This window comes from Penaeus japonicus, unplaced genomic scaffold (assembly GCF_977035675.1).
Source record: "Penaeus japonicus unplaced genomic scaffold, GWHDUDI00000001_assembly GWHDUDI00000001, whole genome shotgun sequence".
Classification (NCBI taxonomy): Eukaryota; Metazoa; Arthropoda; class Malacostraca; order Decapoda; family Penaeidae; genus Penaeus; species Penaeus japonicus.
The window spans coordinates 55,886,089-55,898,588 of NW_028234403.1; the positions used below are offsets into that span (position 1 = coordinate 55,886,089).

General features: G+C 39.5%; 2 protein-coding genes across 7 annotated transcripts in view; both read right to left on the bottom strand.

Annotated features, from left to right (window-relative positions):
* LOC122249361 (uncharacterized) overlaps positions 1 to 6,425 on the bottom strand; it is a 34,979-nt gene extending 28,554 nt beyond the window's left edge. For all 6 annotated transcript variants that reach the window (XR_015191499.1, XR_015191498.1, XM_086542981.1 and 3 more), the window contains exons 1-4: positions 6,308 to 6,425; positions 2,219 to 2,312; positions 1,426 to 2,019; positions 623 to 865 (exon numbers count right to left, since the gene is read on the bottom strand). Coding sequence is in view for 4 of the 6 variants with exons in the window: in XM_086542981.1 (XP_086399107.1) it covers positions 623 to 865; positions 1,426 to 2,019; positions 2,219 to 2,299 (918 nt within the window). In the remaining 2 variants the exon portion in view is untranslated. The remainder of the gene's footprint in view (positions 1 to 622; positions 866 to 1,425; positions 2,020 to 2,218; positions 2,313 to 6,307) is intronic.
* A 1,604-nt stretch (positions 6,426 to 8,029) lies between these two features.
* LOC122249488 (1-aminocyclopropane-1-carboxylate synthase-like protein 1) overlaps positions 8,030 to 12,500 on the bottom strand; it is a 5,166-nt gene continuing 695 nt past the window's right edge. The window contains exons 3-10 of the mRNA XM_086543001.1: positions 12,145 to 12,345; positions 11,603 to 11,767; positions 11,071 to 11,249; positions 10,353 to 10,488; positions 10,062 to 10,203; positions 9,613 to 9,789; positions 9,144 to 9,263; positions 8,030 to 8,761 (exon numbers count right to left, since the gene is read on the bottom strand). Coding sequence (XP_086399127.1) covers positions 8,691 to 8,761; positions 9,144 to 9,263; positions 9,613 to 9,789; positions 10,062 to 10,203; positions 10,353 to 10,488; positions 11,071 to 11,249; positions 11,603 to 11,767; positions 12,145 to 12,345 — 1,191 coding nt within the window. The 3' untranslated portion in view covers positions 8,030 to 8,690. The remainder of the gene's footprint in view (positions 8,762 to 9,143; positions 9,264 to 9,612; positions 9,790 to 10,061; positions 10,204 to 10,352; positions 10,489 to 11,070; positions 11,250 to 11,602; positions 11,768 to 12,144; positions 12,346 to 12,500) is intronic.

The window sequence follows — 12,500 nt, forward strand, 5'->3', positions numbered from 1 at the left end:
GGGAGAGGGAGAGGGAGAGGGAGAGGGGAGAGGGAGAGGGAGAGGGGAAAGAGAGGGGGAAGGGGAAAAATAACAGACAGGATAAATAAAAACAGAAATGTGTACAAACCAACATTAACAACAAAATGACTATTGTTAACACAATTTTACTTATCACTATAATAGTTAATAATAATAACAGTGATACTCCTAGCACCTATATTGGTCATGTAATCAACATTTCACTAATACCAATACTGTCAACTTTAATAAAACTAATAAACAAATGTAGACACAAAAAATAATTTTACAATTAAAAATAATATCAATAAAAGCTAGGCATGAAACAAAATATTATAAATAAAAGATTTAAAAAGTTTACTCCAATGAAAAAGAAAAAGAAATGAAACTAAATAAATGCTATAACATGAAAATGAAAGAAAACAAAGGAAGAAAAAGTTGATGAGATAAAAGTAAAAAAAAAAAATCAAAATATGAGAACAGGACGATAGAAAGATAAGATAAACATATGTAAAGGGAAGAAAGACAGAAGAAAAAAAAAAAAAGCAAAATCTGTCAAGGAAAAATTTCTCACGCCATATTTCACTCGTCTGCCTTCCACCGCACCCAATCTTCAACCTACCGTGGGCAATCCCGACGGCCCAGGGACTCCTTGCACCATGATATCCTGCAGGACACTCTGCGGGTGGGACACCATCAGCTGCGGGTCATATATGCCTGTGCCCCCTCCTCTCTCGTCCCCAGAATTGAGAGGGTCAAAGCTGATGCTGGCCTCCGAGTCCGTCTGGTGCGTCAGGTCGTCATCGTGTTCGTGCTTGGGCTCCTGCATTTCCTCTTTGATCAGGGGCTGTTCATCCAGGACAACCTGCCACACGCACATGGTTAGAAGGGACTCTTTGTAAGAGGGTTAGGGATATAAAAATAATAATATTGGAATGAAAATAGGATCATAATAATCATGATCATGTACACAATTATCTCTAATAGTCCCCATTTAGCAGGGGTTTAGATCCCCGCATTCTCTTTGTTGTGTTCTATTTCATCGCCATTGTGTGAGAGCTGTCAAAAACTGACTGACTGTTTTCCCAATTTTTTTACAGCAGTAAAAAAGGTAAGTCTGAATTCTTAAATTTGTCAAGCATGTTTCATCCAGCCACAACTGTTGTTGCGAGAGATCTCGACCAATTAAATCAGACAGTGTTTGCTCCATCCTACCCCTAGTCTACTATCCCCTTTTTATTTTTTTTTTATTTTTTCTTTTTGTCTTTTTACCATCCATACATACAAATACATGTTCATCTACTTTATATATGATTTATTTACATGTAGATCTGGTATGTAAAATCAAGCTCTTGGAATATCAAAGATCAAAGTCTACCATGATGAAATTAGAAAAAACTATTAGAAAAAAAGAAATCAACTCACCTCAGCGAGATCTTGCGTAGCACTACTGTCGTCTTGATTTGATCTCCCCATCTCTAATTCTAGCTGTAGCTCCGGACTGGTTATCTGCTGCAACGCCGTACTCTGCCCGCTATACCTTCCACTCTGTTGTTGTTGCTGTTCCATACAGCTGGACAATTCCTTGCCATTTTTCTCTTTGGGGTCCTCCTCCGACTGCCGCCCCTGGCTCGACTTGGAGGAGGCAGATGAGCTGTCGTCGTGTTTCCGCCTCTTGGGGTGGGGCGCCTCCTCTCTCAGACCCTCCGTATGGGATCTTTTACTCTCACTGGATGGGGGTGCTTCATCGGGGACGGCTAGACCTTTGATTCTTAGGCATTCTGCAGCTTTAATTAATCTGGCAAGATCGTTCTGCGCTACGTTTGCCTCACCCGCATACATGTAATTGAGAAGCGCTTCAAGGTCGTCATGAAGAATATCCTTAAGTACTATTATGGGATGTTTACATGTGGTCTGCTTAAACATTTCCTCAAAATATTCACTACACACTGAAAGCACCAACTTATGTACTGGGAAAAATTTACCATTGCATGCTAACGTCACATCACTGTAAAGTTCCTGTAACAAAGAAACGAATTTCGTTACTTTCAGTCAAGTTATATGAAGTCTTGCCAACTATTCCAAAAAAGTATTCATTTTCATTTTGTATCATCTGATTCTAAATCAATATTCACATAAAAGAATCCTAACCAAAGAGACACTTTTCTAACCATTATATATAAAGTTAATTAAAGCCCATGCATATCCATATCCTTACCTTCCTATGAAGTGTAGATAAAATATGGAAAAATGTAGATCGATGATTATTCCATCGTAGCGAGAGTATGCCCTCCTCCATCACTGGTATCTTTCTGGAAACGTATAAACAAATTTTAACCCTCTCTGGACGGGTGGTACAGCATGTGTACCGCACATTCAAAAGCCCAGTGGCCGGTCGGCACAGTATTGTGCCAGCCATTCAATTGATTTAGGCCTAATAATTCGAACGCCCCGGCATTTGGACATTCAAGGCTAGAATTCCCCCGTCGGGGATGGGTTAATGAGTAAAATAAAAAAAAATAAAGGTAGTCCTAGAGTCCCCTAAATTTAGGAATAAGAAATTTTCCCTTTCCAGCAGAGTAGCCTTGAGAGAGTATTTGCCTTCCAAAGCTGGATGGCTGTTCTCCTGCCTCTATTTCAGCATGAATGAAATGAAATGATGAAATGATGAAATGCAGGTAAACTTGTAAAATTGGCATTGTCTTGCCTCTTTCTTCTAGCCTCAAGTTCCCAGAGGGGTATCCCCATCCTCATCTTAACCTATTTGCACTGGGCCTTCTCTTACGAGTCTGGGTGGTTTCTCCTCCCCCGCCTCCCCCAGTGCCTAAGACCCAACTCATAAAGTCATCTAGCTTGGCTGAGCTACTTGCAAATCAATTTGTAATTTATTACTTTAAAAACTGAGAACTCTATTGGATTATATGTCTATTAGTTACATGTTTTTGTATTTTGTAACTTTTTTCCTATTCTAATTAAACTTTTCTCTAAATTCCTAATTATCTGAGAAATGAGGTCTGCATCGGGTAATCGTAAAAGATTTAACCCGTTAATGTGGCAGTTGGCCATAGCCAGAGCGGCCAAATAGCCCGAGGTATGCTCTTAACCCCTTCACTCCGGGCAGTAGAAAACGCTCCTCGCGCCGTATCCGAGCTGCCGGCGCGCGCCAAATTTTAAACGTCGCTACTGAATATGACAAGTTTTAAGCCAAAACCTCTACAAGTTTATAGCCAAAACCTCAACATAATCATCATGTGTTATATATCAAAATATGCATAGTTAACCTCTTCCCCCATATGCATGTGACAAGTTATTTACATGGGTTGGGAGGAAGATGGAAAGAGTGACCTTGGTGGGAGGCCTCACTCAGATAACCAAAGAAAACGATTGAAATAGTATGGTAAACTAATCATAATATGTTTTATATTTTTACATAATGTTCCATAAATAAATAATAAAATGATTGCTAGCAGGGCCCATCAATGCCTCCCCTGGTATAAGCAAATCCCACTCTTATGTAATAAATTATTTATAATGAAAGTCAAGTAATATATCGTATCATATCCGACCTCTATTCTGAAAGATCTCGTACAGTATCCGGAAGAAAGAAAACGCAATTCCACCAGAACTGAGCCATGACGCAGTATGCGCGTCCTCGGATTTGACGCGAGCGCTGCGATGACGCAGTATACGCGTCATCGTGTCGAAGGGGTTAAGCTCTTGAAATACCCTGGTATTTACACCAATTATAACTAAAACTGCCCTGTTACAAAGACCAGAAATCTTCATCCCATTTTTTTTTTAAATAAAAAAGGCAGACCCTTTAACCCAATGACAACAGTGTCACACCCATGTGACACACTGTTGTGCCTGATGAAGGGGCGACATAACAGTGTGACGTCCCCGACGTGATGTTATTCAGGTCCGGCATATGGGGTTGCCAGTTCTCGCCGGGCAAGTCGGGATTGGGTTAAAGGATTAAATGTTGCTAATGAGGGACAGAGTGAAGAGACAGTGTAAGCACTATGATGCATATCATGTCATAGTACATAGTCCAGCACCCCTCTTCACCCACATGGGACTTGAATCTGCCCTGGCCATAGTTGTGGTATGCAGGATGACTGAAAACGTGTGACTCCCTATCCTCTATCTATCAGAGGGACAGAACAACTGGCACTGGTGGAAATCTCCCTATGCCCTGAGCTGGGCATGAACGCAGGCTATACAAGGGGAAGGTCGGCACCCTATCACCGTACTAGCCCAATACCTAAGACTAGTTATCAGATCAATACAACTATTAAAGAGAAGAGTTTCGCTTTCCATTTCTGCTATCACATTTTAAATCTCTATCACAATAATAATAATAATAACAATAATATCAGTAGTAAGGATAATAAGAGTAACAAATAAATAAAATAAAAGAATGGGTTAAGAGGGCAAAGTCAGAGAGGTAATTTACTTGATCCCCTGGTAACTAAGTACTTGTGGAAGCATGTATGTGTAAAAAAAAAAAAAAAAAAAGTTATATAATGAAACTGTAGTGTATAATGCATTCCATCAGCATCAATGGGTTAACCAATATTCTTTTCTCTCTAAATGACTTCACTTTAAATCAATCTTTCTTCTCTCACAATCAATTCAAATAAATCTGAGTGCCCATAAGACAGGGTGTAAGCACAATTCACAGTTTCCTTAACCCATTGATTGCAGATGGCATGAATTGCTGTCAAGGCAGCATCAGTCATAAACAAGGATGGCACCGTACCGTACAACATAAACCCACCACACGACTGTATACATAATTTATTAATACTGTGGCCAATGGGTTAAAGCTAAATTAAAATCAGGATTATATCACGTTACAAAGAATAGTCCATTACAATTGAACTTACTTAAGCTCTTCTTTCTTTTGTATAATGACTCATGAACATTTAAAATTCTCATTTATATTTTGTGTTTATACTGAGAGCGAAATTAGTTTATTTTCTTCCTCTGAATGACCAAAGTTTTGTCTTTTTGCAATGAGTAAACAAATACCTTTTGCAGAGGGACTGAACACCTTAGAAAATATAACTGACATTAATAAAAAATAGTAACTACTGTTACCTTTACCATTTAGGTCTAATGCACAAAGTACCGATTAAGTAGTCATAAAAAATACCAAGACAATCTAACATCAGGCAACTACCTCAGATCATACAACCACACATCAGCTGGCTGGCTATCCAACAGTTGCATAAAGTTTAAAAAAAAAAAAAAAAGTTGTAAGATTTGAGATTTCTAAATAAAACCGTAATAGATCTTGGAACTGACATATTGACAAACTCTATTATTTCTTTTTTTTCATGTTCAAACTTCAAAGAAAGTTATTCAAGCCAAGAACAAATGATCACTATGCCCTACACATTTTCAGCACTATGGTGAAGCTTTCGACTGGTTCATCATTTGGCAACTAATCACCAGGGAGGTCGTCTACAAACTGAACAGACTCAAGAAACAGTAGCAGTTCCTGTATGTGGAATTTGGTTCTCCCAAACAGGATAATTTTGAAGAGGTATTGCACTATTTTTCTAAACTAAATATTGTTTATAAATTAAACCAATCAGCATGGCCTGCCAGTGCTCTGACCAATGCCAACCAACCTCCTCCACACATATTCTAGTAAAATAAGAGTTTTTTTCTTTCCCTTATAATTTACTGTTACAGAAGGAACAGGAACAAGCTGAATATAGCCACAACACAAGTCACAGCAATTTGCTTGCCTTTGACAGAGCACAAATTATAGAGGAATACGATGACTGCTTGACAAGGCGCCAATATCACGTTGCATTCATCAGACTGCAGGTCTCCCATCACAGTAAGTTCCAAGTGGATTATAACAGAACAAAGGCAATACAGTTATGAGACCTTATAGACGCCTCACACACACATAACATAAAGTTCACAAGTCTATAAATCCTAACTGTCTAACTCAACCGAATACACGTCCATAATTCATAATATAAGGTCGTTACCTGACACTCGTCTCGACTTACCCACCATTACATCAACAGACATCTCAACACCACCATAATTTCCACACACAAAGCACGTACGCCATTCACCAAGTCTACCTCTCCTTGCCATCTCCTTTTCTCGTCCAAGAAACAATAAACGTATTAAAAAGCTTCATCACAAATCATACAGACGAGATCACATCTAAAAAGACTCTCCTTAACCACTCCTCTCTCATTACAGACACTAGAGGTCGTCACAGCACACACTCAGCACAGAAAGAGACACATGACAAAGACACCCTCGCCATAATTACCTCGGAATGTCAATGCAATTTGTCTTTAACGAAAGGGTTTCCAAAGAAGAGTCCAAGACAGACAAGTAAACAATCGATGGCAAGTAGCGCCACACCAACGCTGCGGCCGGCACCTGAACTAATTGGTAAGGGACCTTTCATATAAGGAGTACTTACTATCGTATACATATGAAAAGAGGTATGTATGTATGGCGTACATGTTCGTATTCATTTGGTGTTAGTCGGATTTTCTGAGATAACTTCTAGGCTAATCGTGCAGGGATCCTTTATATATAGATATATATATTTTTTTTTCAGCCGAAGACCTTTTCTATAAGGGATATTTTTGTTACATTACATCATTACATAATGACTGTAGTACCTATTGATAACAGTGTTTTTTTTATCCATCTAATGCAATAATGTAGCAATATCCTATTATTTTATATTATATTATCTGAATATTAATTACCCTTTAGTAATTAGCTCTTCAACTAATTGCCTACCGACACTTTATTTAATGACTAAACATTTCCTCGAAGGTCATTTTAATCCTTATTTAACATTTGTATTGATTGGACATCCACTGACCACTGTAGGTACCGCTTGAACTAACCGTATAATGACCATTTAATATGATTAATTATAATTCTATCAGAATGTAAAAGAATACTTCCATTTCTAATTTCCTTTATTTATACTGACTCTATAATAATTTCGCAGTTACTATCATTTTTTTTACTCGAAATGGAGGCACACGCGTCGAAATAACATTAATTTATCAATATTTTTTTTCTAAAACCAATATCTAATTTTCATAGTCCCTTACTACAGATTGGGCAAAAAAATCAGGTTAATTAATGGGTTGGAACGTCCCAGGAATGATGTGTAAGTAACTGATGAAAAAAATCAGAAAAAAATCTGGTCACATCACAACACATTAATCATAAATTAATTGTATGAGACATACAGGATGGATTATCTTTTTATTTTATTTTAACGGCATGTGTAGTAGAATATTTCCACAATCACTTATGTAATAACTATTTTTTCATTAAATTTGTTTGTATCTTTGCTGGCAGTGATTTCAAAATAGTTTTAAATTGTAGTAATAAATTCTTACATTTATACCCATTTCATTGCGTACTGTAAGATCTGCACATTTACAAAGTCCGTATTAGGATATATTTGAATGATGAACACAAACACACGTACACGTACACCCACACACCCACATGCACACACACATACACACACACACAATGCAGTAATGTTGCCGGGAGTTCCTTAAAAGAAAGTCTTTTACAATCTTTCAGGAAGAACAAATTCTTTAGATTCCTCTGTAAATGAAAACAACACCAGCATTGGCTGTCGTTCCTCACTTTCTTGTTAGATATGCATGTACTGTATTGACCACCCTGCCCATTACCCATTACCCAAGTAATTACCCATTATTACCCATGGAAACCCTAAGTACCTCGTCCTCAAATTTGAGAACCATATTTAGATCCTTCATGCGATAGGCCCATGACAAAGCTTTATAGACCTGACCTTTTCGTACCTTATGTCATGATATACAGAATGTAATTTTGGAAATTAAATAAGGCTGTATCATTTACGTATTCTTTTAGGGCATTTGGTGTTTTGGTAAAGATATATACAAAAAACAAACAGCTGTTTATTCATACAGACCACGATCAAACTGATCAGGACTTTTCTAACAGGAAAAGGGAATGAGGGACATTATCTTCTGTCTATTTATTTATATATCTAAAATCTTGTTTACATTATATATAAAATACAAAAATAATATAATAAAACAACACGATTGATATTCCAGATATATCTCAAGGATATCAAGAGAACTGTACATGTTATGTGTCTAAAAGCATTGACTTCATCATAATAAATAACATTCACACGAGATTTTCTCTTATCAAAATAATAAAGCGGAAACTATGATCGTTGACCATTTATACATTATCTTACTAAGTACATGCGAAAGGCATCTCAGAGACCTTATGAACATACAATAAATACTATACAAAAATATAATGTTCTTAAAAATAGAGGTACGAACGTATTCTCTACAGTATTTATAAATAAAAAGGAACAATCTTAATCATAATCACAAGCTTTCTTCGCCTATCATGATGCAACTCACTCAGTCACTCACTCACTCACTTATTCACTCATTCACTTATTCTCTCTCTCTCTCTCTCTCTCTCTCTCTCTCTCTCTCTCTCTCTCTCTCTCTCTCTCTCTCTCTCTCTCTCTCTCTCTCTCTCACTCATGTCTTTACTGTCTTCCAGGATAACCATCAAAGGATCCATTTTTCCAAAGACAAAGACGTCCTTGAAATGATCCCTCAACATGAGTCGGTCTCGCAACCTCCTTTTTGCATTCAAAGGGCAACTCGTCTGTGTGTTCTGGTTGTTCTTCTACGACACAAGACCAGTTCTACTTTGTTCAAGGCTGAGGGGAGAGAAAACAGGAACACTTATTAGCAAACGTCATTCGTGTGATATTTGGGGCAGAGGTTATTAATTAGGTCAATTAAGAGGTTATTAATTAGGTCCTAGTGAGCAATAACTCTAGCAAATTCCTTCAAAACTTATGAATAAACAATATAAATCGACCTGTTTCATAGAGATAAACATTGATACTAAATAAATCCATCACAAATAAAACTAAAACACCGTAATCCTAAAAAAAAAATATATATATATATATATATATAATAAATAAATAAATAAATAAAAAAAAATCTAACATTCTGTACGCCGACGCCACAACAACACTCCCGCAGAACCTCAAACCAGCGATCCAACGAACGGACCTCGAACCCCGAGCTCACCTTCGTCCAGGTCCTCGGGCGCAATGGTGAAGATGAACCTAAACCAGCCGGGATTCGCGCAGTAGAGCTTGGAGCCTGGGACGAGGAAGAGGCCGCCCTCGAACAGCTCTTGGAACAGCTCTGGTGGTGGAATGGACTCGGTTAGGATCTGTGGTTTTACTCCTTCCGTTCGGACCTGTTGTCATTTACTTTCGCAATGGGGACACTGGTATATATTTTTAGATTATCGTTATTATTGTTGTTGTTTTTGTTGTTATTATTAGCAGAAGTAGTGGTAGTAATAGTGCTAATAGCATTATTAGCATTATTATCCTTATTCATTTCGCATTTTATGATTTTGCTCACTTAGATATATTCGTGAAAGGAAAGAGAGGAGAGACCAAGATAAAATCGAAAACGATTGAAAAGCACACGAGAAGAAAAAAATATATATAAAAAAAAGAGATGAAAAAATATCCCTCCAACATACTTATCTCTTCGTCCTCGGTGCAAGGACGGAGGAAGGACTGCAAGTTGGCCCAGACGAAGAATCCTGCATGTGACTTCCTTACTGTTACGCCCATTCCTTCCAAACGCTCCTTGGCTTTGGTGTATGCCTCCTGCATCCTCCTTCGGTTGGTGGGAAGGTAGACATTGTCACACCAATCTGGAAGAAAATAGAGTGGTTTTTATTGATTTATTGGACAGTATTCAGTTATTCGTTTTCGTATTTTGATGTCATTTGTTTCTCTTTGCCTGATCTCTCTCTCTCTCTCCCTCTCTTTCTCTCTTTCTCTCTTTCTCTCTCTCCCTCTCTCCATCTCTCCCTCCCTCCCTCCCTATCTCCATCTCTCCCTCTCTCCCTCCCTCTCCCTCCCTCTCTGAATCTATGTGAAGCCTTTCCCTTTTTCCAAATAAAACGGATCCCCCAAAATTTACCTATGTCGTTAAGAAGCGTCGCTGCCGCGTGCTGAATGAGATGGGGCGTGCACTGGTAAACAGACGCAGCTCGAAGGCACTGGAGAACCTCCTCGCTCTGCGTGTGGATGACACCCACTCGGAAGCCGGCGAGGCTGAAATCCTGGAAGAATTGTAGCAGACATTAAATGGAAGAACTTTTATCAAATGTATAACCACCGAGGTCAACATTGACCTAGAATGTGAGAAATGATAAGCAAAAGGATTTAATTCAATTGGTAACTGCGAGTAAGAGACCGACTTGAAGCTAACCTTGGAGAGACCCCAAAGGACATGCGTTCTCTCAGGGTCCGGAAGATCCTTCAAGGAGAGAACACTATGATGAGGCGCCGAGGAGTCGAACACGGAGAGGGCGTAGATCTCGTCCACAATGACGTGCATCTGATGTCTGGAAGAAGGATATATGTTTATTATTTCCTTGTTTTGTTTACTATTTCCTTGTGCAACTTCAGGCAATCTGATAGGGAACATGAAATCAAAGCATGACATAAAATTGGTCACTCAAGTAACCAGTGTAGTAACTTCATGAATAAATACAAGAAGTTCCCCGTCGTTTAAAATCAAGAAAGTTTCGCCACTGTTCAACAATTAGAAGACCAGAATATCTCAAGTGACCGCATGAGTAAGTGGAACTCGGCAGTAGAGCCACACCAACACCCCGCAGTGCCACTCCCCGGAGAGACCTTTCAAAACGGCACCAACCTAACCCGGAAAGAGTGGTGCACTCTCAACCGGGCAAGGTGTAAAATAGGGCTAACACGTGCATCCCCTGCAACATGGGGGCTGTCAGACGACCCCAACTGCGACTGTCGTGCCCCGCAAACCATGAAACACATCCTGACAGAGTGCCTGCCCACTGGGCCCTGATTGTTCTGACACAGACTTAAGGCATCCATATGAAAATGCCTTAACCTGGCTACGTCACCGGTGCGACACGATATGATGATGGCCACGAGCGAGAGACCCCTACCTGGCGCAGACGGCGAAGATCTCCCGAAGGACCTCAGGGCTGTAGGAGTTCCCTAGAGGGTTGTGGGGATGGATGAGCACAAGACCTCGAACCCTCCTGCCTTCCGAGGTCAGCTGGACGATCCGCTCCTCAACGACCTCTGGCCTCAAGCCGAAGGTGGTCGTGCCATCGTCGTTATTCTGGAATCCGATCGAATGCGGAAAGTTAGAATGGAGGGTCGTTAGGAGGTCATCGGTGAGCAAGTGGAAATCATTGGTAATTAGTAATCAGAGTGGGAAAACATTAGTAATCATTTGCCGAGGTGTTACGTTGATGTGGAATTAGAACCAAGTCTTAAAAGCAGAAACCAAAATCCACGACACAGCTATTCTTGAACACAAAATATTTCAGGTTCGCAAAACAAAGAAAAAGACCAAAGCGAAACAAAACCACAATATATATATATATATATATATATATATATATATATATATATATATATATATATATATGTATATAAAGAAGCGAAAAAATAACACCGATAAACCCATACCTCTTGCGACGTGTCGATCGGTTCCACGCACACCAAGGACCTGTCGCAGAAGTCGGTAAAGATGCGCCCGTAGACTGGCGTGGGCGTGAGGAGGATGTCTTCGGGGTCGCAGAGGGCGTGGCCGAGGGAATCCAGACACGCGCCGACCCCGTTCATCACGACCAGCTGTTCAGACCGAGGTGTTCGTGTTAATTACGAATGTGTGGAAGGGTTTCGTTTTTATTCTTTATATATTTAGAGCTGATTTATGAAGGTTATTGGACGAATGCATAGGCTACTGGGTGGCAATGCCTGTAATTCATTAATTCTTGAAGTCATGTTTTGATATGATATTAATGTGCTTTTTTTAAAGTGATAGTTATATAAGATATATACAGACACAACCGCAAATTCTAAATATTACATGAATATAAAAAGGCTGCTTATATAATGAATAATAGTAAAACCTAAAAGTTATGGGCTATATATAAAACACTCCTTACACAAAGTCCACGTTGGAATACTTATAACAAACACTTCTAGATCAACACTCTACCACTTACATTATCCGGAGAGACGCTCCTGCCGGGGCAAAGGTGTCTGCCGAAGAAGCTAGCGACCGCTTGCCTCAGCTGGGCAGTGCCTGAGAGCTCGTAGTAGTGCTGGTGAGAGGGCGTGTAGCCAAGGGCGTCGCCCTTTGTGATTCGGTCGGCCAGCTCTTTCTCCATCAGGCGGTTGATTGCCGTGCCCATGTTGATGATGCCCTGCGAGTGGAAGGAGGGTTAGGAGGAGGCGAGGAAATGGAGGAAAAGCAGGCTGTTCTGTTCTATTCTGTCTATTCTGTTATTCAGTCTATTCTGTCAGTGAAACGCAGATACATTTCCACTCACTCGTACGACCACCTGCACACGCATACACA